This window comes from Rhinolophus sinicus, linkage group LG01 (genome assembly GCF_036562045.2).
Source record: "Rhinolophus sinicus isolate RSC01 linkage group LG01, ASM3656204v1, whole genome shotgun sequence".
Lineage (NCBI taxonomy): Eukaryota > Metazoa > Chordata > Mammalia > Chiroptera > Rhinolophidae > Rhinolophus > Rhinolophus sinicus.
The window spans coordinates 35,856,094-35,882,101 of NC_133751.1; the positions used below are offsets into that span (position 1 = coordinate 35,856,094).

The 26,008-nt window shown below is 35.3% G+C and overlaps 1 protein-coding gene across 12 annotated transcripts in view; it reads left to right on the forward strand.

Annotated features, from left to right (window-relative positions):
* Window positions 1–26,008, forward strand: part of LOC109449436 (multiple epidermal growth factor-like domains protein 6) — a 731,002-nt gene that overhangs the window by 604,547 nt on the left and 100,447 nt on the right. For all 12 annotated transcript variants that reach the window (XR_012494689.1, XM_074327498.1, XM_019735706.2 and 9 more), the window contains one exon: window positions 25,089–25,220. Coding sequence is in view for 11 of the 12 variants with exons in the window: in XM_074327498.1 (XP_074183599.1) it covers window positions 25,089–25,220 (132 nt within the window). In the remaining variant the exon portion in view is untranslated. The remainder of the gene's footprint in view (window positions 1–25,088; window positions 25,221–26,008) is intronic.

Consider the following 26,008-nt stretch of genomic DNA (forward strand, 5'->3'; position numbering starts at 1 on the left):
TGTCTGAGGCATTGTAAAAATATTGAAAGCTCTGACTGAGGTATTTTGTAGAGGTATCTGACTACAACTTGTCATTTACACTTCACGGGCCAATAATTGTTAAGCCAAAATCGCAGATGCTTAGCTTTCAGAATTATCACTTGATGTATAATGGATTCAGAAGCCCAACTCCGATGCCATGAAAGTGTCACTCATGTGATTACACTGCCACCATGTGGTTTTCAAGATCCTTTTCAATTTTTTAAAAACATAAAAAATGATCTCTTCCAAAAAGGAAATTATAATTATCCAAGTATTATCTCTGATTGTCTTGTATGTTTGTCCTCTATAACAATTCCACAGGTACTCTATGAATTATCACAGATGATTGGATGGGGGTGGGTGGATAGCAAACTAGAGGGGGCTGTACGGGTACTATTTTAATAATTCTGCATAATTTGTCAGAGATTCAGCTTTTACCCAGTGAATGCTATCAAGATGCTTCCTAGAAAATTATAGCTTTATTGACCTTTTCTGCATAAATCTAACATTTACAGTATCCAGAAAAATATGAAAAACTCCCTATAGGTATCTACAGGCAAGTGGATCTCAAACTGAGGTCCCCAGACCAGCACCATCAGCATCCCCTGGGAATTGGGTACAAATGCAAATTGTCCAGCTGCATCCAAAGTTCTGAACCGGAAACTCTGGAGGCGGGACACCGACATCTGTGTTTTAACAAGCTCTCCAGGTAATTCTGATGCTTACTCAAGTTTGAGAACCACTGCTACGGACAATTGTACCTGTTTTAGGGTAGATTAACACGTATTTCCTTAGATCTAAATATAATAGTGCCTACTCCTGGCTTCTGAAAAAAAAATCCAGAAGAAGATGGAAGAAGGTCCCAGGGCATCCTATGAATATGGTCTCCCAGCTCCCTGACGCCCTCCATGGGAAGAAAGAAACAGAACATCTGTGAGGGTTCCCGTTCCAATCAGATGCTGTGTCTCCTCTTTCTTTTTTCTTTCACTCCATCTGAGGGAGATGCTATAGTCAGTCAGGAATAATGCTTTCAGCCCTTTGGGATTATTGGAGCACACACAAGCAGCATCTAATATATGTGGGTATTATATATAAGGCCACTCTTTTCAGGCACTAAAAAGACAGTTTTTAAGAAAGGAAGCTAAAAATTTGAAAGCTCCCCAGGCTCTAAGAGATGTTAAGGAAAACTGGGATGTCCTGTAGATTCCTTCCCTTGTCATGGGGGCGGCCACTCAGCTGCTTCCCAGTCCACTGACTGTGGCCACCCAGGAAGGTTGGCCCCAGGCTGCCAGGACTTCTGATATGTTCAAGACAAGCCAGAAATCAGAATTTTTATGTGAAATATTCCAGTTTCTGAGTGTGCATTCAATGCTAAGTTCATCTTTAAGTTTTAAAAATGAAAAGGTATCTACCTGTTTGATTCAGTCTACTGACATCCAGTTTCTGATCTCTGGGATGGACAGTGAAGGGAAAGCGTGCCTGTCAATCTCAACACACATTTATGACCACATACATGTCTTGTATTTAAGAGATTTGTGTCCACGTGTTTTCATCTCTATATGTGTGAATACATATATACAAAGCATGGAAATCCAATGTCCCAACACAGGAAAAACATTCTGTTGAGCAATGAAGGAGCTTCAAACTGAATAAATGTCAGTGACCTATGAGACTGAAAATACAAGAAGTACATCCCTGAAGATCCATGCTTTAAGAAGAAAATACATGATATTTCTACTAATGTGATGTATACTTTCACAGCATTTTTAAATTTTACAAATTTCATAGCATATAGAATAAATGTCCTGAAAACATACAAATGACATGTACATTGCGTATATTGTAGCTTATTCTTAGGGACATATAAATACTTCAAAAATACCAAGCTCATAAATAAATTTAGGCACTAATTTGGAGCAAAAAATCATGTTTTACTTATATTTTTTATCCCTGGCTCTGAAAAGAGTGCCTAATAGGTAGCTGCTGAATTGACATAAACGTAAGACTTGGTTCAGGTGTTATCAACTGAATTTTCTTTACCAGGCATGTTTTCTGTGGCTTGACCCTCACCGTTGTCACTGCATCCAAGACTCGGAAAATGCAGCCTTATTGCCTTGCAACTTGTAGACTTTCTGAAAGACTTTAAGGATAAAACCAACTTTACATGGACTCAGTATTTTTTCCTATGATTTCTTTCCAAATCCAGTAAATTCCAGTGACCCCGCTGGTGACAGTGTCTTTAAAATTGTCTGATAGGAGAACTAGTTCTGGGGTGTGTTCCAGTGTTCACTCTGAGCTGAAGATTATTCTAGTCACGAGGGCCAATGCCTGGATATAGCCTCACCCTTCTGTACAGCAACAGATTCTCTTGGGGAACTTGTTCAGATGCACTGCCAGATTTAATGAAGATTCACTAACTAGTGTATCTTGCCTCCATTGTATGCCATTGTGCTTAGAATTCTAGTCTAGTTTACTGTTTCTCCTCATGGATTTCTAGGTTTCAAGTGTATCTCAGTAAAATGAATGTACTCTCGGTAGGGATAAAAGCATGATGGTTTCCTCATCCATTCAGCAAATATTATTGGGAATTTGGCATTAGAACCAGAGGGAGCCGGATGGATACTTTGAAGATTTGTACTTGGATCCCTGACTGTGAGAAGCACAGAAACCAGAAACTAGAAACCAAAACCAATAACCTCACAACAGTCTAATTAAGGTGTGAAGTAATGCTTGGGATCCACTGGGAAAAAAACAAACAAGAAATAGACCCCAAAGGATCTAGAATGGTTGTACGAGACATTTGATATTTCAAGTGGGTCTCCCAGGATTAATAGGCACTTACCTGGTAAAGGAGGAGGAGATAGATGTGAAGAAAAGCTTAACTAAAGTATTTGTCAACCATTGCATCTTTGAAGCATAACACAGGACCCCTATAATGAATCCAACAGCTTCTTTGAATGCAAGAATAAATAAGTGGAAGAAAAGTTTACATGTCTGCAGGGAAATGTGAACAGTGGAAGAAATAAGACTAGAAAGATGTATTAGGGACAGAGATCATGAAGGCAACATTAAAAAAATCTAAATTTTATTCTGTAGATTAGTTTTATCTCTTATATCAGGATCTATTTCAATGGTTTGGTGGTTGCCAGAGGGTAAGGGGGGTGGGAGGTTGCGGGTGGGAGATGAGGGAAAAGGGGATCGAATATATGGTGATGGAAGGAGAACTGACTCTGGGTGATGAACACACAATGGGATTTATAGATGATGTAATACAGAATTGTACACCTGAAATCTATGTAATTTTACTAACAATTGTCACCCAATAAATTTAATAAAATAAAATTTTTTTAAAAAAAAGGATCTATTGAGGTACTTTAAAAAAAACAACACAAAAAAAACACTGATTCCTGAATTTTACCACAGATAAGTTTAATCAGTATCGCTATCTCAGAGATTTGGCCAAGGAATTAGCAACTTTTGCACTCTGCGAAAACCACTGCTGGAAGCAATGCTCAATTTTTAAAACATTTTTTTTAACTTTTTTCAGTGCTCAGCCTCTTAGAGGATCTGTCAAAAGCCATGGAAATTCTCCTTAGTAATATATATATATATATATATATATATATATATATATATATATATATATATATATATATATGTATTCATTTTCACTAACAATTCCAGAGAGATCATGATAACCCTGAGTTTAATTCATAGACTCAAACTAATAACCCTGAAACTCCAAGCTGTCTAACAGCTAACTAGTAACTAATGTAGAGAAAATCAGATGAGACTCATTGTTACTAGGAGTTACAATGAAGAAAGCCTTGTAGATGAAGTTTGAGAATACAAACAAGCTGTTTCTTCTTAACAATTTTGTCTAGGACCAACCTAATCTCATCCTGTCAATGTTTACTATAAAAGAGACATGTTCACATTTAAAAAGAGAAGATTTTTTTGCTGGGAGCCAAGGACCTTCTTGGTCATTTCCATCTTAAGTAAAACATTCAGTGAAAAATTGGAATGTTTCAAAAGAAAGAAAAAAAAAAGGACTTGTTGAACATTTAGAAACTGGTATGTTGTTTTGCCCTGTTTCAAATAACAAATGAAGTCGTTGGTATTCTAGAAAGCATATGAGTTACCTGTTTATGTACTTAAAGCTTCACATATTTAGATAGTATCTAAAAATTTTGGTCTCTTTCTGATAGTCTAGCATTTAGGAACCACAGTATGGTTTTATTTCCTCCAAAACTGAGAGCTATATCTGCACAAAACAACTAAAATGCCCTATTGCTGAAGATATGTCACATGGAACAAGATAAAGTCTATGAAAACAGCCCTTTAGAAAAGTCATGGCTGAACTCTAATGACCTAGATTATTTAATGCAAACATTGTGTGCAATTTTGGAGATTTAGGGCAGCCCTCCCTAATAGTCAACTCAAACAAGCCTGTTTATGTGAAACCAATGTGGAAGCAGTTCAGAGGCACAACTTCTATTCTTTGTACTGGGGGCAGAACCACTGAACTTCATCCAAATTTGGAGCAGAGTCAAAATCAGGGTGAGAGGAAAAGTTTTGACGCTGAGGTAGGGAGTGTGGTGCTTTATAAAGTTCAGAGTTAAGAAGTTAATACTGTATTTAGTTAACAACATATAGTATTATTGTGTAAGCTTTTAATCTTTGATTAACAAATAACATCATATTGTGCTTCTCAACCTGCAACTTTTTAAACTCAGCATTACTTTGGAAGTTTGTTTGTATTAATATGTTGGCTGAGTCCATTTCTTTTAAGTGCTTAAAAGCCTACTGTTGCATGAACATGCCACAACTTTGTTCTCTGTTCTCTTAAAGGGGAACATATAGGTTGTTTTCAAATTGTTTAAGCATGGCCAACTGCATTTCAGCAAACATCTCTGTGTGTCTCCATGTGCACATGTGGCAGAGTTCCTTTATGGTTTGTTCTAGGTGTGGATTTGCAGGGTCATAGGATATTGCATATCCAAATTTGTTTAATAATGTTATGATATTGCTCTTCAAAGTAGGTACACCAGGTATGCGAGAGTTGCAATTACATTACTTTGTTGTCTGACTTGTCAGACTTTCAAAGGAAAAATTATTTTTGTTTGTATTTATCTGACTACTGGTGAGGTTTTTCATCTTTTTAAACTATACTCTTCCATTAATTGTTGGTTAACGTCTTCTGCCCATTTTTCTATGGGCCAAGTACTGATCTAGGTTTCCAGACATACCCATGAGCAAAACAAAAAGCACTGCCTCCTAGAGCTTACATTCTAGCAAGAGAAAACAGATAATAAGCAATAAACATGAAAAGTACATTTTGTAGCATGATGGAAGGTGATAAGTGCTAGTGATAAAAGATGAAGTAGACAAGTAGAGTAAATGGGATAGGGGGTGCAAGGTAGGCAAAGCCAAGTAGTAAAGAGTAGTCAAAGTGACCTAGAGAAGGCAAGATTTGAGTCAAGGTGAGAGACTTAAGGAACAGTAAGAAGCCAGTGGACCAAGAGTGGAGAGACAGATAGGATTGTAGAGATGAAATCAGGAAAGTAGAGTGGAGGGATTGATATACACAGCCTTATGGGCCACTGTACCTCTTTGGCTTTTGGCTGAATGAAATGGAGGATCCAGTGAAGGGTTTTGTGCAGAGAAGTGACATAATCCGGCTTTTTATAAAAAGAGCAGTTGCATAAAATTCTCAAATGCTTATATACTTTAATTTCTACATAATGTGCAATTTGACTAAATCTTTCCTTCTTGTGGGAACAATCTGATTATAGATAAACTAAGACTGGGAAACATTGAAATGGATTACTCCTTATGCTTGAATGAATAACTTACCATAGGTTGAAAACTCGGACAAGCAGCCTGAGTTCTAACTGTAACTTTTATAGTTTTCCTTCTGGCAGCTCTGGTCTCTTGCCTTTAACCTCTGTCCCTTAGCAAACCCTTTATCACTCAGGAGTAAAGCTACTGATTGCAGTTGTTGCCAACTTTATGCCAGGCTCTGGGGCCAGCTGTGGTGAAAACATTATCTTTAATACCCGGCAGCAGAATGTCTGGTAAGTATTGTCATCTTCATTTTGCAGAGCTAGTATAGAAGCCAAATCTGTTTAACTCCAAGCCCCTTATTTTTTTTATTACACTATGGTGTACAGTAGGGTAGTTACAGGATTTCTCGTAACTAGATGACAAGAGTATTAAAATAAGATGGCACTGAATAATGCATAAGTTCATATTAAAAGAAATAATAATTATAACTAATTATTTTAATTTATATTATTTCTGAAGTATTCAGCTTCTGTCTTCTTTGAAGGTGGTATATAAAAAGACCTGCTTTTCTCTTTTACTATTTGTTTTGGTACTTGAAATGAAACAAAATTTATGGAATGAACTTTGGAGCTCCAAAAAGATTGATAACAGTGTTTTAGGAAAGTATAAGTTTTAATCTGACATGCTAATATATTATCAACATCCACTATAACTGACTGGTTCAAAGTGTTCTAGCAGATTTAAAATTTCGCAAGAAAAAAATAATTTCTACCCCAGTAGGTTTTGAATACCAAACAGCATCTTATTTTCTTTTCCCCAATAACTCCACTCTCTTCAAATATATTTGTGAATTCTTGTACTTTATGTGATGGTAACTTCCATAGTCTCAGCCCCAAAAGGGCTCTATCAGTTTGCAAATTAAGGCAGCAATTTGTCTCCAATTCAGTATTGTTCAAAGGCAGCCTTAGCCAAAGGATACTTATGTTATTTTTTCCATAACCATGCAAAGGCCAAATAATAAGAGTTTTTTTTTTTCTGATCCTAGAAGTGTATGATAACACATATTTTAGGTACACCCTATTTTTAAACAAACTTCAAAATAGACAGGTCAGAAAAAATTATTTCAATATCAGATTGTAATAAATTGCTAGGCATATCATCAACAACTGGAAATAAAGGTTCATGTCTACAATAGGGAACCTTGGGTGGATGTGAACTTAACTACCCAGGGATTAAATAGTGACATGAAACAGTACTGTTCACTGCCAGGTTTACCTCCCAGCTTTGTCTGGAAGAGCTCTTTCAAATTCACCTCAGTTGGATGGACTGCAATCTGGAGATTAAGATGGTATGCATATGTGTGACTGTTCATTTGGAATAACATTTTCTCCTTGCAGATTATTTTTTACAGTAACAACAACAAAAAAGCCAAACAAAGCACACAAAACAAAGTTTGTCAGATTATTTACTCTGAAAACTCTACCCCTATAAATTCATATATTTAAGAATGAAAAATGATGTCACCATATATTTTCCATCAGTATGGACACAGCTTGAGAAAGATAAGTAATTAGCAATCTTTATTACTTGTCTAGAAAAAAAAAAATGCCTCTTCAGGAAAATTGCCTCTTAATTGCTGGGCTGTTCTAACGAAATTTCTCTTTCTTACACAGGAAATTAAACTGGAAATATTAGAGGCTTATTTCTGCTTGATAACATTTTTGCATAAGCATTTAAAAAGCAAGGTTACGATGTGAAATAGTATGGTAAATTCTTTCTTTTCAAGGGTGAAAACACTAGTTTACTTGTTCAAGATGATAAAGAGTTAAGACCAGAGTTCATAACATGAACTTATCCCATGACACCCCCTCCGCCTTTAACTTGATGAAAACATGCTCATGTGAAGTGAATTCTGAAACTGAATCCGTTGAACACACTCAGCTTTGGTACCAGATTTGTACTGTGACATTCAAACTTCTGCCATGGCCGTTGCAATGTAAATAGGAAATTCTAAATGTGATTTGAATTGCCCTTTGGGGAGTTTTACACTGAGAGACGGTACATTTCCAAGGTAGCCAATACTTAGTATGGATCAAGCCCAGTGGTCGGGTTGGAGACTGTTCTGCTTCAGAGAACAAGTTGACAGGAAACTCTGCACGCCTTCAACTGGACCGAGGGAATTTGGCAGTTGACATAGCCATATATAGTTTGAAATAGTTTCTCTTGTTAGAAATGTTTTAGATTAGCCCATGAAAATAAGCACCTTCATTATTCACATACAGTGATTCCGTTTTTGAGGTGACAGCTGCCTACATAGATCCTAGTTTAGAGATTGGCATAAGCAACAACTGAATTTTTAATTAGCAACAAGCTTTTGTAATTATTAGAAGTCAGCCTTTCTTGTGATTGAAGCCTCTGTGCTAGCAAATATACTCTCAAAGTGCTCAGACCTTCCTCGTGAAATGTATTTGAATATGTGGGTACTGTCATGTTGCACACAGAAAATGCATCATAAATTCAAATTTTATTAGGATGCTTTCAAGATTTTTAAAGTAAGAATTAAATTCAAGGGCATTGGCCTTTTACATATTTCGTGATATTACCTAATATAAAATTCTAGTTGATTCGACGCATAAATAAATGCAGATGTTGAAATTTCTTTAGAATGTGGGATTCTTGTTAAGAGACGTGCATTGCTAAAATTCTCCACTAGAGGGCAATTGCTCCTTCCTTCCTTGTGCTTCCAGACCATGGTTCAAAAACAAACGGGGGCGGAGTGGGGAGGAGGGTAAATGTTACGTTATTTTTCCTTAAAAATCTTTGTTTTATATATCTCATATATATATATATATATATATATATATATGATAAGTAAAAATGTTTTTTAAGACAACTAATGGATGCAAAGTGTGTAAAGTGAAAAGCTTCCCTTACAATTTTTCTCTCCCAACCCACTTCTCAGTTGCTTTTTTCACACAAATACAATTGCACCAAACATTAATTTTATGTGTTTTTTTTGTTGTTTATTCACTAAACTGTATATTTTGGGCATCTTTTCCTATCAGTGCATAGAAATCTACACTTTATTCCATATGGTTTCAGAATTTTCTATTGTATACCCCTAAAATGATTTGTTTTATAAATCAATATAAACCAAATGTCTATAGAGGGACATTTAGATCGTTTTTAGTATTTTGCTACTTAAAAAGTGCTGTGGTGAACATTCTTGCATTTATTTCTTTGCACTGATTTGGGAGTTTCTCTTTAAGTTCTCTAGCTGGGTAATTGCAGGGCTTGTGTATTTAAAATTTTAATAGATATTGCAAACTGTGTCTATCTCTGAAAAAATAAAAAAGAAGCTTTCACTAGTTTGCAGCCACACTGTGTGAAAGGGCTTTTCAGCCCTGACTATGGCAAATACTGGGTATGTCAAATCTTGTAATATTTGCCAATCTGTTTAAGGACAAATAATATCTTGGCAGTAGTTTAAAATTTGTTCTAGGTCTGAAATAAGTTACTTCAACTAGTGAAGTAAATTTAAAATTGGGAAAAAAAGTTGTCAAAATTTGTTTTACAGATTTTATCAGAAGGTAGAAGCCGAATGATCAGTCTTTAGTAGTTCCAGAAAAAAAAAAAAATCACTGGACAAACTGACCTGGTTTCCATAAACTAGCGATAATAAATACCATATTTTGCCATGTATTGTGCGCAGTTTTTTGCCCGAATTTGTGAGGGGAAAAATAAGGATGAGCATTATACATGAATAGTACTAATTCCATATCTACATAATGTTTTTAATTCTTATATTTATGCTTATGAGGTAAAAGTGTAACTCTAGAAATTAATAACAATAACCATATGCAAAATAATACCCTGGAATACCATAATCGGTTTTGTTGAACTTACAAAGAACTTGCAACGATGAAGAGTTCTTGGCCTTCCATGATATATAAATATCGTCAATGTGTTACCAGCACACAAAATTTCTTGTACCTTGTATCTGTTCTTGTGTTTTGTAATTATTTATTACTTAAAATTTATTTTAACATATTACATAATGTTAAAAACTGAATGCTAAAATGCCTTTATAATACAAAACATGAGTACCTAAATGTAAACAAACACAAATTTGAATTAAGAAATTAAAACAAAAGACTTTTTCCCCTGAAAGTTTAGGGCAAAAACGTGGGTGCATATTATACACAGCAAAATACAGTATTTAATATTTCCACAATATTTTTATATCATTTGAAAAAAATTATTATAAAAATTCTGTAAAAGAAGATGGGTAGATATTATTATTTCTAACATACAGACAAGAATGAATCTTTGAACTTCTTACTTCTTTTTTACTTCATCACTATTATGATCTTCAGTTTAAAGAACTTTAATAAGGAATCATGAATATCTTGAAAGGAATTTTATTGTACCCCTTAAGCCTGTTTCTCCCTTTCTCCAGAGAGACCACCTATCACAATTTGCCCATTCTTTTCTCTCCATTCTAAACTACAACACCCACCCTTTCCTCTTGATTTTTGGCAAAGAACAAAATGCTCAGAATTGAAATGCCAAGTATTTTTTTCCTAACAAAATATTTTTACTACTAGGTTAAATATACACCCAAGTAGCAGATTGAAATTAATTACAACAAAAGTTGGCTAGTTTGTCCATTTTTCTCTGACAGAAAACCAATTCCTTCGGTGATAGCCATATATATCCTACATGACCCAAAAATTTTTATCAAGGGACAAACCCACCTTGGAAAACTGCAAAGCAAGCAAGGCTTGTCCATTTCCCTCCCTTTCTTCCCATCCCCACCCCGCCCCTCCTCAGTGTATTTCTCCCATCTGAATACCTCTCTCCTCCTTTGACCCTCACCTAACTGTGTTTACCTTTACCCCAGTAATCTATACTGGAAGGGAGATATTCTGAACTTTAATTAATTGAATATGTCTCCCAGGGTGTGGAGAACGCATATAAATAGACTCAAAGTAGAGCTTCTCTCAAGGGAATAATTTAGGGAATTATCAAGCACAGAATATTTCCTAGGTGGTTTCTGTGTCCACTTACATGGAGCATCTCTGGCTCTGTGTAAATGTGAAATTCCACACATAGAAATATAGAATGGTAAGCAAGCATTAGATGTACTGGAGTATGACTATTTCGTTCAATTTAGTAATTTGTGCTCTCTCTCTCTCTCTCTCTCTCTCTCTCTCTCTCTCTCTCATTTGTTTTGTTTTTGTTTTGGTCACCCATACTTCAAGTTTTAGAAATAGAAGTTTTCAAATCCACATTCCAGCCTTCCTGGGTATGGGAAATTTTTTGGAGTCTGACTGGTGCTAATTGAGGAAACAGCCCCCTCCTTCCTGCCTCCTACTCTAACTAGATAAGAATAAATGTCAGTTTAAGTATCTCAATAATTTCTTCTTTCGAGGTCTCTAATTATTTAGGTTGATCTATGTAAGTTCCATTTTTAGTTATTAACTAATATATTTGAAATAAAGAAGATGAAATGAGGCAGAATTATTATTACATAGTTGCCAATTTATGAACTTGAAAAAATATGGCATTGCTAGAAAGGAAAATACATATGAATAAGGAAAAATGAGTGTGTTACATACATGAATATGGTTTTTGTTTGAAAAATGAGTTATGTATATGGGATGAATTCCTGAGTGTGAATGTTATTATAAAAAAATAATAATTTAATAAAAATGCATTTATACAAACCAGAAAGGAAAGAGATTTATGTAGATCAACTTGAATTTATTTCTGCCTTATGCTATAACTTTCTGAATTGGAAATGTGATTTTGGATTATAAAGCTCCAGCTGTGCAGTAATTTTTTATCAGTTGTGTAAAATAACCTTTGTACTGAATATTTTTAAATTGTTGTATGTTCTCTATAACAGATATTGTGTGTAAAATTCTCCATGCTCTATGTTAGAAGCACAGCATGGTCCGTGTTTTGTTGCTGATGGGTCAAATGCTTTTCAGTACGATTGGGGAAACTATTTAAAAAATATTAAAATTTTCCCAGTGGTTGAAAAGTTTATGTCCAAAAACCTTAAAACAAGAGTTGGTTCATCTATCAGGCATTGGAGTAGTACATAGAAACAAAAACTGTATTTGAAAAAGGAAAGGGAAAAAGAGACAGAGGGAGGGAGGGAGGGAGGGAGGGAGGGAGGAAAGAGGGAGGAAAGAAGGAAGGAAGGAAAAGAGAGAGGGAGAGAGGAAGGGCAAGTTGACTTGTAGTTTCCATTTTGGCTTATACAGATGACATTTGGGGGTTGAATTGTTACTAAAGTATGTTTCACTGTCAGTCCATCTCAAGGGCATCGCCCTGTCTCCTGGCTGGGTTGGAGCCAAAGGCAACAATGGAGGTGAACAGAGCAGTTCTACCCACCCCTTGTAAATGGGCCCATTACACTTGCACCACTTGCACCTTTTAAATTCTTTTTTTTTTTTTTTTGTCCAATTGATTCCTACAGTTTAAAATGAATAAAACTTTAGTTAATTAACATACACACAAATATGGATTTTTTTTAAATACTCTAATCTGGAGTTGACTTGCAAAAGTATCTACTTTTAAAACATTATCTTTATGTGGTTATTTTGTGAAAAAAGCTACATATTTCCAATCCTTGAAGATCATATAAACTCAGTTTCACAACACAAACACTGCTGATCAGCTCAAGTAATTCAAAAGGGGGAAAAAATCAGACCAATTAATGTAGGCAAAATAACCAGGTGAGTAACTGAATATTTCATGTTTCAACCAGCATTTTTGACAGCAGGTTGATAAGGTCACAGTAAGAGGTGCATGAGTGTGTAAGTATCCTTAGGTGTATACGTATGCTGCCAGTATCCTTAGGTGAATGCATCCTTAGGTGCACATGTCTGCCATTCTCCAGAGACCCAAAGAAATGTTCATATACTTCTAAATAACTAGCTTGTGCCAATGTTTAAAACTTTCAGATTTCACAAGAGCTTACACTTTTTTAGTCTATTTTTAAATAGACTGTTTTCTAGGATGTGTCATCTTTTCTTGGAGACAGTGAATTACAGAGCATTCTGGGAAGAAGCTTCTGAAAAGCTTATTTGCTGTTTTTTTTCTAGAACAGTTTTCAAAAGTTATTTTTTTGTTTGTTTGTTTTTTTCAAAATCAGTACTTTCTGGGTACATCAAGAGTAATAATATTGAGCTGTCACACATGTCTGAACTGATCTAGAAAGTTCTCCTCTCAGATCAGAAGCAGAAAGTAGCTAATAAATGCAATCTACCAAAATATTAGGATCAGTGTTATTAATATTAAACATTTTTCAACATTTAATTTTCATTTAGTTTGGTTTTACAAACAATTTCATGAGCATTTTTTAAAATGATATACACATTTTAGTTTTCACCTCTAGTTTCTAGTTAAAACTCACTGGAAAAAGCAGAACTGGTGTCATATACCAAAAACAATAATGATTTGTTATTATTTAAACGTCCAAGTCTTTTCCGCAATTGTGGATCCACACTGCCCCGATTCAGTTCAACTAACATTTAATAAAATTGCCGTTTAACTCATGCATGATGAGATTTAACATGCTCATAAAATTCTTACTTGATGATCATGTTTGGCCTGGCCGTAGCTCTCGCCTAACCTCACTACACCTTCTTCATTTACCAAAATTGTTTGTCTTTTCTGGAACAAATTCTTTCCCTTTGTCTCCCTGTAGTAGCATTTTTACTCTGTTCCCTCCCCCCTCCCCCATTCTTATCTTGCTCTAAATCCTGCAAGTGAGTCTATTAAAACAAAATAATCCACTAATTTCATTTGGTTGCAGCAAGGAAATTAAGACAAAATTATCCATGTTACTGGAGAGTCCTCTTTTTCTTGTCTCATTCATAATCTTAGAAAATTTCATTCCCAAGAACTGTGCAGTTAGCAAGCTCTCAGAATGACTCTATTTAGTCATCAGACTATTTGAAACCATGACAAAGTTTGTTCCTCCATATTTTATTAAACTCAATTAAGTAATGGGGTCTTTTGTCATCGGTCTCAACTTCATCTTCCAAGGAAAACCCACTGCACTTTATAGTTCATAAGATGCCAACCATTCATTTCTTTGTGGTGTTGAAGGTAATTTGATTTATATCTTGCTCTAGTTAAGATGCCCATGTCTTCAAGTATTTTGACTCAGAGTTAGAGGCTCAGGTCAAGTTAACAATGGTAATCTGTCTCCCTGTTTGCAAACAATGAATCACCATTTGGATTTTAAGACCATGGTAAGCTTTGACTTGGCAGCTTGGTTCAAAGGTTGTCAGCAAAATGTATGAAAGTGGCCTGCATTTTGCACCTCTGATCGTAGATGTCAAGAATTTTCTAACAAGGCCACCAATATAGTTGTGAATAATTGGTAAGAAGGAGGAGTGGTTAAAGAAGCATTACTCCCATGCCCTATTTAGACTGGATTGATTTGATCTAGACTTAATAATATTAAAAGCTCTTCTAGTCATTCCCAGGTCACAAATGAAAATGCTTTTAAATTATTAAGAAAGAATGTGACTTATTTAGGACAATATGTAAGGAAAGAGTGATAAAGTGAAGTAGTTCATTTCAGTCCTTTACTTTGGACCAAGTAAACTGCCATTAGGAAAGGAAAGAGCTTCACAGAGAGTAGTTGCAATATTTTATTACTAATAGAATTGGAGTTTGTTTTGGAGAGTTGGCAGTCAAAGTAGCGGAAGTTGAGATGAACAATTCATAAACGTTAGGGGCCAGTTTCCTTTAAGTATCTTGTTGTTCTTATTCTTAAGGAATTCGGACAAAGGGGTGACTTTGAAATAAAAATAAAAAAAACAGATCTGGTCAACTTTGAGTTTTTCCTAAATAAACTCAGTGCCTGCCAGATGGTAAGCGTTGAATTAATATTTGCAAATTGAGTTAATGAAGTCTCAGGGGATGTTTATCAGTATGTATACCTGTCTTTAAAATATCAGTATTAAGAAATGCATTTGTTTTCACAAGCCATGACCTGAAAACAATAATTTTATGATTTGAACAGACAAAAGTCTACTTACTCTACTACATTATCTAATTTTATTGCATCATGTAAGGCAGCATTAATTGCTTCTCTTCTGTTTCTATTTTTGATGCTTTATTTTTCTATAGTGATAAAGAGGAAATAATATTCAGTATGCCAAATAGACATCTGTTTGTCAAGTTGGGGTTTGAGCTGATCTCTGATACAGAAGTTTCATTAATATTAGGTGAATATCATTTGTTGACTTTCATTAACCTTAATATTGATAGGAAGAAAAAATTTTCATTAAGAATTCATGTTATATGGATACCCAAAATGACACTCTAGGATGATAGTCAGAAAAACTATTACCTGTCTTCTGGTAGCAAATCTGAATAAAATAAGTAATTACTATTAATTATGCTGTTCCTGGATTCTACAAACTTTATTTTGGATACACATTTAAGGGTCTATTAACACACTTGAACAGAAGCACAAACACTGAAGTATTTTGGATTTCAGGGTTTCTTACCTCTACCTGGTCCTTCCCTCTTTGTCTAATCACCATATTGCTTATCATCCAGTTTATGAGTTCTAAGAGGATAATACTGATAGCTTTCATTACCATTCCAAAGAAGAGTTCTTGCATCAGATATGATTGGTGCCATCCACTAATGCAGTGGGTTGGAAATCAGTGTCCTTCTTTCTGTCTACTATTTCTATCCTTTTAATTCTATGGATCATGAGGAAAACAATGATTGATGACATAGCATCTCAAACTTAGTATCTAATTGGTTCATAAATAAACAAATATTATAGGAGCTAATCTTATTAGTTACTATGGTTTGGAATATATGATAGTCAACTTATTATATACTTATCCTAAAGTAGAATGTACCAGATTTCCATCATTAGAGGTGTTTTACTGATCATTTTTATAATAAAATTATTTGAAATGTAAAACTAAATAGAACTATGAAAATGACAAAATCCAATATGGCCCTCAGGGAGGAGGTGACTTCCCTAGAGTAACATGGGTAGGAATCCATAACTCCAAATGCTCAGTCCAGATCTCCTCTCACTGTTCTATCCTGATTCTGTGAAATGAGGTAAAGACATTAATCATAGGTCCTTGGGTAAAGCCTATAAACCAATAGAGTATATTCACACTCCCTTGCTGCCAGGAAGAAGTGTAATGTATTGTTTAAGAAAATAATATTGAGTCATCAATGCTGATTTTTGGCTGTGCACACTTTGGGCAAATTGCTTCACATTAGTTTCTTTAAGTTTCCTCTGTAAAATGAAAAGAATAACAATTGTTCCCTCACAGGTTTTTTCGTTTTTAAATAAGATGATACAAGTAGAGGGCTTAGAACAGGTCTGGCACATAGTAGTTACTCAGAAAATGTCAGTTCTTAAATCATGATCCTTTCCTCAGGTCTCCAAGACATTCATTTCTTATACCTGCTATTTGGTCATTCTTACCTTCTCTTATTTCTGCAATCTTCTTTTTCTCCCCCCACTTGAGTTCCTGCATTCTCAACATCTAGAATCTCCTAACCACAGTTTTAACTTATTTTTACCTTTTAGTAACTGAACAAAACACAAGATTGAAAAACAGGCATGAATAAATTAACCCTTGGTTTTCAGAATGGAGGCATTTCTTCTATGATTATTAATAGAATCTATCAGCATTAAATTGAAATGTTAAAAGTCATAGAATTTTGATTTATTGTTTGCCTTTGATCTGGAGCACTGATGAAGAGGAAATGCTTTTGCTAGATATTTATTAGTACTATCCACGCATCTGGAGGACGACAACCACCAAGTTCTATAAAAAGAGCATTAGCTGTCATCAATGCTCTCATAAGATACCACGCTGACAATGGTACATAAGGTGTCCAAAAAGGAGCATCATCACTTTGATTTCAGCACTGAAACACTCCAAGCATTTCCTTAGGGATTGTGCTATATATGAGCATATACTCAAAAAATAAGACGAAAAAAAAATGAACCAGGTGGAACTTGCTTTCACAATCTATTGTCTTAGGATCATTGTTCTTTCTGATCCACATGCTATGCTGTTTTCCATTCCCGAGTCCCTAGAGTATTCACATTCTATGGCTCTTGCTATGTCACTGCTCTATCAGTCTGCCCTCTCCAGCCAGTGTTCCGATTGCCAAGGTAAGCTGAAAAGGCCTGTTTTTAAAAACAACAAACAACAAAAGAAATATTTAGGAACAGACAGAGCCTTCCCACTCTTATACAATCTGTCATTCTAAAAAAAAAAAAAAAAAAAAAAAAATTCAGCACAATTCTTTATCTCCATTCCTTCCTTTCCAAATCTCCAGTTCAGGTTCATGTTGTCTCTCTCATCTGCCTGCAATGACCTCCAGCTGGGCTCCCATCTTCCAATCCAGTATGTACACTGTCATCAGTCTGATCATGATGTTTGTATGGCAAACTGCATGCACTAGATTAAGCCTTTGGTATTAAAATTTGATATTAAAGCCTTTGATATTAAAATTCTTCTTTTCTAAGGACCAACAAAACTCTTCAACATCATACTTGTTCCTAAACCCTGTTCTTTAGCCATGAAACAAATAAGTCTGTCACTTTCAATGAGAGACTTCATTCATTCATTTTCTTCCTTCTGACTGATGAATTCCTACTCACTCTTCTAGGCCCAGTTCTAATGCCACCTCTCTGAGGACACCCTGATTCCCTCCTGATAGGATTAGCTTTTCTTTTCTTTAAGATACCTTAGACTTTTTTACATGTCTGTATTAGTGGCACTTGTCAGATTATTCTCCATTAATTCTTCACATCTTTCTGAATTAGTCTGTTTTATACTAGTCTTATTCAATTTCCTATCATCAGTGCCAAGTATAAGACCCTGTGAATAATTTTAACTGTTGAAAAATCATTTAATAAACAAATGAATGTATAAACACATAGAGGGAGACAGTGTTCTCTTTTTATATAGGATCAGGCTTTCACACAGATCTGTATGTTGAACTAGAGCAGCTTTTCTTCCTTCTTTCTTTCCTTCATCAAACATTTATTGAGCACCTTCTGTGTTCTGGGTTCTATATGAAGTGTCGGGCACATTAAAAATAATAAAACATCGCCTTTGTTGCAGAGGTGTTCTCAATTTTAATATGAAAGAAAAACAGTAAAGTAGAAAAGTAATAATGTAATTTGGGTACCAATAGCTTAACAGGAACCTTCTTCATGTTTATAACTGGAATGTGGGGAATGTCTTCTGCTGTCCAAGGTCCAGCATTTGAGAGGAGCCTTGAGTGCAAATGATCACCTCCATATTGTGCCTTGATACTTTATCATTTGTGAAGGTGTTGGTAGAACCTCCATGAAGTATCTCAGTAGCTGCTGGAGAATGGAGTCCGATGTGGAGCATGACTTGAGGGTCAGGTCATTGACCTTAGGATCAGGACCCTGGATTCTAGCTTTAGCTCTGCTATTGATTAGCTATGACCTTGGGCAAATGATCGAGTCTACTGGATATCTTATCTGTAATTTGAGGATATTGGTCTAGACTCCAGATAAATGGTTATCCACCAGGAGTTTATGATAGGATTATAACTATTTGGCCTCACCAAAGGTTCAATGAATTAGAATAAAATCTCCTAGGATGAGGTCAGGCCATGTATATTTAGCAAAATTTTGCTGGTGATTCTAAGAGGCTCTGACTTGAGCTATATCTGCTCTTGATGATATCTTGATATCTGAGGTCTCTGGCAGGCCCCCACCCTGATTGAGACATGCAGACTCTAGGTCCACTCCAGTCTTTCTCCTTTAATAGTCTGTGAGAACCAGGAACATTGTTTCAAGAAACAATCAGATCAGTAGCTGACATCATAGGTCTTCCTGAAAGAGAGGAAAGAGATGCAGAACAAAGATAAGACAAAAAAAAAAAAATCCCCAAATACTGTGGGATGCTGGGAATCACAGCCAGCACCAAGGCCATCTGCAGCTTCTTGAACTTTAAGATGGACCCAGGCATTCTGATGCCCTGACTCCCATATATTTATTCTCTGACTGAGGCACAAAGATCCGGGTGAGCTAATGCATCAACCCATGAAAAATGAACAATTAAAACAATGAAGTTGTCAGTTCTTTTACCAGATTGCAAATAAATAACCTGCCTGTCAGCCTGGCTGCTCTGCTGGACCATTAGTTTAATACAAAGACATTCTAAGGAACGGGTGGATGACAGCTGATCTATCACCAGGCTTTTGATAAAGACCGGAGCAAAATATGCTGTCATAAACCACCGAAGGTCAATCCTAATTTGTGAGAGGCAAAATATTCGATGAAATTTAAATACATCTCTCTGCCCATCATGAAACCTATAGGCTTTAGTTTTTTGTTGGTGTTGTTTGTTTGTTTAACTAGTGGAAGGGTTATGTACTTGTTATGACCATCTAAAACACTTTTCTGCTTATGCTTATTTAGCTTGTCAGGGACGTTTTGCTGCTATAGATGGCCTCAGAGCTTGTAACTGTCACAGTGGAGAGACTGTGATCTTAGGACTGCACGATGTATCTTCTTGCCAGGCTGGACAGGGTCTTCCAACAATAAGTTATTCTATGTCATGTCAAATGCTAAAATTGTCATGGATTTCCAAACAAAAACTCAATTCATTGCATTTCTTATATTTGTAATTTGACTTCTATATGCCACCTAATAAAATGTTTGCCAGCCAGATATGTTGCTTACTGAATATAATGATAAAAGGCAGTAGATCACACAATTAAATAAAAACAAGGTCATTAAATTTCTAGTTAATACTTCATTTATCTTTAGATCTTAGTGGGAAAATTAAAGCTATGAATCACCTTTCAGAAGTCACCTTGAAGAAGATAATTTTTACTTCTTAGAAGTAAAAAGTATTATCAGAAAATTTACCTTAGAGTAAAACTAGGTGAGGGGCAGTGTTTATGAGATGGCCAGTGCTTATTTCTCTAAGTCACTTTGTCTTAGCTTGAATCTAAGCAAAACTGACTCCTCAATTTTTAATAAAAATTAATCAAACGCCTGGGAAGCCAACGAAATACTATTTTCCCTTTCCAAAATCTTTTGGATATTTATCTATTCAGGTTATATCTTCATGGTCAAAGTGACATAAATTTTACCCTACTCACTGTCAATTCTTATTTTTGAGTATATCCACTGGTTAATTAAATGAGTAAAATGTAGTTTTGATATGGAGTGGCAGCTGAGATCTACACAGAAGCCACACTAAGGTGTTTTGTGGTCATTTGATTGCCCAGAATGATTTCAGCGAGGAAGAGACATCAGCTATATTACTTCAAACTGGTTTGACCAGTTCTTCCAATGGTCTGAATGGCTCATTAGTAAACAAGATGAACAATATAAATTTTCAGTATAAATATTTCCAAGCTGATTTTCCTACCTGGTAAATTAAGCCATAACTTGGTCTGTTGTTCAGCTTTGTAATCCCTTCAAAGTTATATAATATTAATGTCCATCTCACTTCCTAAGAAGCATCCCTGAGAGGATGGGGGGGAAGCTCAGGGCTAATCTTGAGAACACTGGTTTTGTCACTTATAAACCATATCATGTGGGCAAGTGGTTCAATATCTACTTATGTGCATGATAACACATGCTAAAAGGAGAAGTTATACATAAAAACAAATACTGTTTTATAGGGAGGAGCTCCTAAAGTTTTTGGTTTTTGTTTTAAACAGGGAAATAATGAGTACAAATTGGTAGTTACAAAATAATCATGGGCATGTAAAGTAAAGCATAGGAAATATAGTCAATAATATGGTAATAACTATGTATAGTGCCAGGTGGGTACTAGACTAGTCAGGGGGATCACTTCTTAAATTGTATAAATGTCTAATCATAGGCTGTACACCTGAAATTAATATAAAATAATACTGAATGTCAACTGTAACTAAAAAATTAAAAAGAGGGAGAAAGTTGAAGGGGACTAAAAGGTCCAAATTTCCAGGTATAAAACAAATAAGTCATAGAGATGTATGTAGAGCATGGAGAATATAGTCAATAATACTGTGATAGCATAATACGATGTCAGATGGTTGCTGGACTTACTATAGTAATCACTTCTTTAGGCATATAATTGTTGAATAACTATTGTGTATACCTGAAACTAATATAATATTATATGCCACAATATTTTTAATAAAATATTTTAAAAATAGAATAAATACACAGGGAAATAATGTTATTATGTAGCACATTAAGAAGAGAAAGTAGTTCATGATCTAGACACTTCTACTGTGATCTGCAGTTAGTCCTTCCTTTCTCTGAGTTTTAGCCATTGAGAAGTCTCTTCTTCCTAAGTCTCACTGTAGGTGTATCTGGGGACTCAAGTTTCCCAGGTTCTTGCTGGGTCCCACCTTCTCCCAAGAATCCCAAGTGCTTCTTAGTTTGATTAAAACCTGTCCTTACTAAATAAAATGATTTTTTAAATAATTGGTGATGCTTTTCTCATATAATTTTTATATCATGTCGTCTTTAAAATATATATTTGTATTAATTTCCATAAAGAGTTGTGTGTGAAGCTATTGTTTAGAACATGACCTTATATGATAACTTAATCTCTAAGGGGTAAGTCAGAAGCCACTTGAAACATTTGGGAGTTCAGAGATTGTGGTAGGTGGAATAACAAACCCTCAAAGAGGTCCATGTCCTAATTCCTGGAATCTGTGAATATGTTGTCTTATGAGGCAAAAGAGACTTTGCCGAAGTGATTTAGTTAGAGATCAGAAGATTTTCCTGGATCATCTAGATGGGCCTAATGTAATCATGAAGGTTCCCTCTCATAAGAGGGAAACACGCAATCAGAGAAGAAAGAAGCTAAGCTTCTGGCTTGGAAGATGCTTGGAGGAAGGCACCACAAGCCAAGGAATGTAAGTGGCTTCTAGAAGCTGGAAAAGGTAAGGAAGTAAACCCCACCCACTCAATTTTCCAGAAGGAACACAGACCTGCCAATACCTTGATTTTAGATTTGTGACCTCTAGAACTGTGACATAATAAATTTGTAATGTTTTAAGCACTAAAATTGTGGTGACCTGTTACAGCAGCCATAGGAAATTAATGTAGAAACATTTAAAATAATGTAAGCCTGATTATTGGGTAACATACATGCATACCATTGCCAACATTCTATTTAGGTCTCTTATCAGTAACTCATACGTACCTGGGTCTCTCCCTCTGGAAAATTTTCATCTCCCTACCACTTTCCTATTCCCTTCTACTTCCCACTACATATACTTTCTCTAGTGTTTCAGATCTCAGTTAAATAGTGGTCTCCTCAAAGAGAACATCTGGAATTAACACCCCCCATCCCACACCTGCAAGTCCAAATTGGAGTCCCTGATGTTATTCTCTTTCATAACAACCTGTACCTTTATAACATTTTAAATTAGATGTTTTATTTGAATGATTGTTTTATTGTGTTTATCTCCCCACTATTGCAAGTTTGATGAGTATAAGAATTGTTTGCTTTTGCTCACTGCTGTGAACCTAACACATTGTAGGTATTCAAGAAATATTCCTTGCCTGAATGAAAATATTCCAATATTCTGCATGTCTTGTAATATGGGTTAAGTCATGCCCCATAGTGAAGTCTATCTGGAAGCATGAAACAATAAACTAACAAATCATCTTCTCTTTCAGAAGACACAAGGCAGGTTTTGCATTAACTTTGATTTCCTCTAAAGTGTTAGTCAATGTAATCATTAATTAACCAGGTGGCAATTGATGGATGTTTTCATGATGCATATGCTACCTAAGAAATGTTATAATATTTCTCAAAACTTTTCTTTGGATAACATTCAGAATGTATTTTCTTGCTTTTATTTTCATTTTCTTTTTATTGTTTTGCAATATATATTGAAAGTTCCTTCAATATCTTTAAACATCCATTTGAGAACTGATTTTAAGAGTTTTAGGAGGTTATGGGTACATTATTTTTATCTTCTGCAATTTTACTTCCTCTGGAGTTCAAGAATCAAAGGTAAAAATGTGCGTGAAAATTTTATTTATATGTGTTTCAAAAATTTCATGTCATGTGATTTCAATGTGTTTTTTTTTCTTGTTTTTTTAGAAATATGTATATTTTTTTCCTGATAGCAGATACATATATAAAGATGGTTTTTAAATATTGGATAATTTTCTCCATAAATATTTGAATGTTTTTATAATGTTTGCCCATATATAGCACCTTTGTTAACTAGTTGATTCTGATTTTAAATGTAAGTGTTTCAATGGAAAGGACATGAATTTTACTGAGGCACTATGAGATTCTTCTATGTTACTATATCCACTAGGCTGTTCCTCATAACAATTCACAAGATAGATTTTATTAATCCCACTATAAAAAGAATGGAAATTGAGAGTCTTGGAGTTCAAATAACTTATTTAAAGCCAGAGATAAGGTCAATAGCATTGGCCTACTTGTCCCAAAGTTCACGCCATTTCCTTTAGTAGACCACACAACATTTAATGGATGCTTGCAGACCAGCACGTTATCGTGATGGTTCTCAAAGCAGACTGGTTCAAATGTCCCTTCCCTCAAAAGGCCTATGCCAGACGGCCCCATACCTCAAGATGGAAAATGGCTAAGTAGATAGGGATACTGGAATTTAAAACACAAACCCTGTTGTGTTCAGCACAGCCACTTTGACTTCTCAGTGTTATTGATATCCATAGAGCACAGGGTTTTGTGGCCGCATTTGCTGCGGGAAAACCATGCTTTAGCTCACATAACTCCATGCCAAAAAAGAAAAAGATTTTCTTACTGATGGGAGGAATTGGATGGGAAGAATTTGTAATAACTGCAGCTCTAGGTTTCTAGATAAAACATATTTTAATTTTTCTGATGGTTCACCTTTCATGTTAGAAACTTCCCATTAGGGAGCTCCTTCCATCACAGTGTCATATAGGTGATGCCTTCATGTGTTTACTGACAGTAGGTGAAAGAAGCAAGCATATCACATATATCCACTCCCAGTCACCACGAAAATGCCATGATCAGTTATTCTTGCTTAACCACTTCTTCAGGCAGTAAAACCAGATATGCTTTTTGGCATACCTGGCAAGTTCAGGATAAATGCTTTATTGATATGTATTGGAACAATCAGTGACTCTCAGATAAAATAATGTCTAGACCAACAGCAGACTACATAATTAGCTGTTCAGAAACTGAGTCAGATTCCACTTAATGCTCTTTTATTTGTATATATCCCAGTCAGAAAGGGAAAATAAAACCCTCTTTTTTTTACTAATTGCCCTGTGTTTAATCAGCCTTTGTTTTTAATACTAAACAAGCAACCGATGGCCCTTAAAATCAGAATTTCTGCCACTGCTGTCATTATTCACTTAAAGAAAACTGGAAGATGAAATAGTCTTAAGGATAGTGGATGCTAAGAAGACAGCTGGCAACATAGGCACACAGGGGCAGTCAACAAAAACACAGGTGCCATGAACAAGACAGTCAACAACATCTCCAAAGTGACATCTTTTAGAACAGGTTCATTCGTTCACGATGCCATACCCTCTAGGTGATAAATAAAAAGGTTGACCCAGAAATTGTTTTTCAATATTAGGTCTTCAGGATATGTAATAACCAACTTGTCAAATTTATATTTTTTTTCACTGAATTTGTTCGAATTGTCTTTAGACACAACCATGAAAACTCAAAATGTCTACTTGACTTTGTTTTGTTAGCTGGAAAATATCCAAAAAGCCTTTTTATTTTCTTAACAAAATGGCATGATATTATTGAGAATTTGGAGCAAAAGGTTTTTACTGTTCGGCCTGTAAAAAGAAACAGCACAACCCAGCAGAGTAGCTGACAAGTGACACAAATACAGTACATGCTAATGTGCAGAGAGAAACAACCTTGAGAATTTAAACCGGCTGCACCAGAAAAAATATCTTTATCCAGATATGTGGTCCCTCATGAATTATACTATTATTTCAGTTGATTTTACCTGACATCACACTATGATTTTCTTCAGTGACAAGAAAATTGTAGCCGGCCCTTGACAGTCGGTCACAAATTGACTGAACAAAACAAAATCAAACAGTGAAGTAATCCCCAAGTAAATTTAATGAAACCTAAATCCCAAAGGGCAGCACACTTCTGTAGGCAATAGTCTTATTTAATAAATTTTTCCCTGCTTTCACTTTTAGAGCTATATTTACACAGACAAATTTAATTCATTGGGTTTACATTTCCTCTTCCCCTTAGCTTGTCCACCAGGCACATATGGGAAGGACTGTAAACAGGTATGTCAGTGTTCAGCCGAGAATGAAGACTGTCACCCAGTCACAGGGAGATGTACCTGTCTGCCTGGCTACCATGGAAACCACTGTCATCTCAGTAAGTGTGTTCTCTGCTTTAGTTGTAATTTATTGAGGAGACAACAATAAGGTGGGCCATCACTCCAAATGCAAAAAGGCAAGTGTTAATTCAACCTTCTAATCCATAGCAAATCTTATGGGAATTTTTATTGGAATGGTTGAAAACACATAGTTTGTTGTTTAAGTTGTTCTCCTATCTTGCCTTTTCTATTCAAAATATGCCCCTCCCCCCGCCAAAAAGACAAGAACTATATAAAAAGAAAGAAATAAAGAAGAAAATATAAACTGATTATTATAAATCAATATGTAGCAAATTGGCAACATATTAAACTGATTCATAAAGTAAGTTCCAGGATCTCCTTAGGAACAATCAAATTAAACAAATTGTTATTCTGGAATGAAAACAATGACTTTCTTAAAGGATAAAATGCCAGTTGGCTCATTGTTGTGTAATAAAAAGAGAATAGTTCCTACACCAAATACCTTATTTTGATCTGTTAGGACATTTTAACATCGAAAATGGTTATAGGAGAACACATGATCAAAAGTCCCAAGGAGCATGTTAAAATGTTCAGTCAGCTACTTAATTTTTAAGCTTGTAATTATTTGTAATGTACTTTTTATAGGTTTAAGAATAAAATGATTTGGACTCAGTTTCGTTTTTTTCCCCCAACTTGGCCAATTCTACTCTCTTTTCTCCTTAGTTGCTCCCATAGCAGATTCCTTCTGCTTTCCTTTCCAATTCTGCAAGTATATGGATGATTTTTTGGATTTCCCCCTCAAATGCCACCTATAAAACCTAGACTT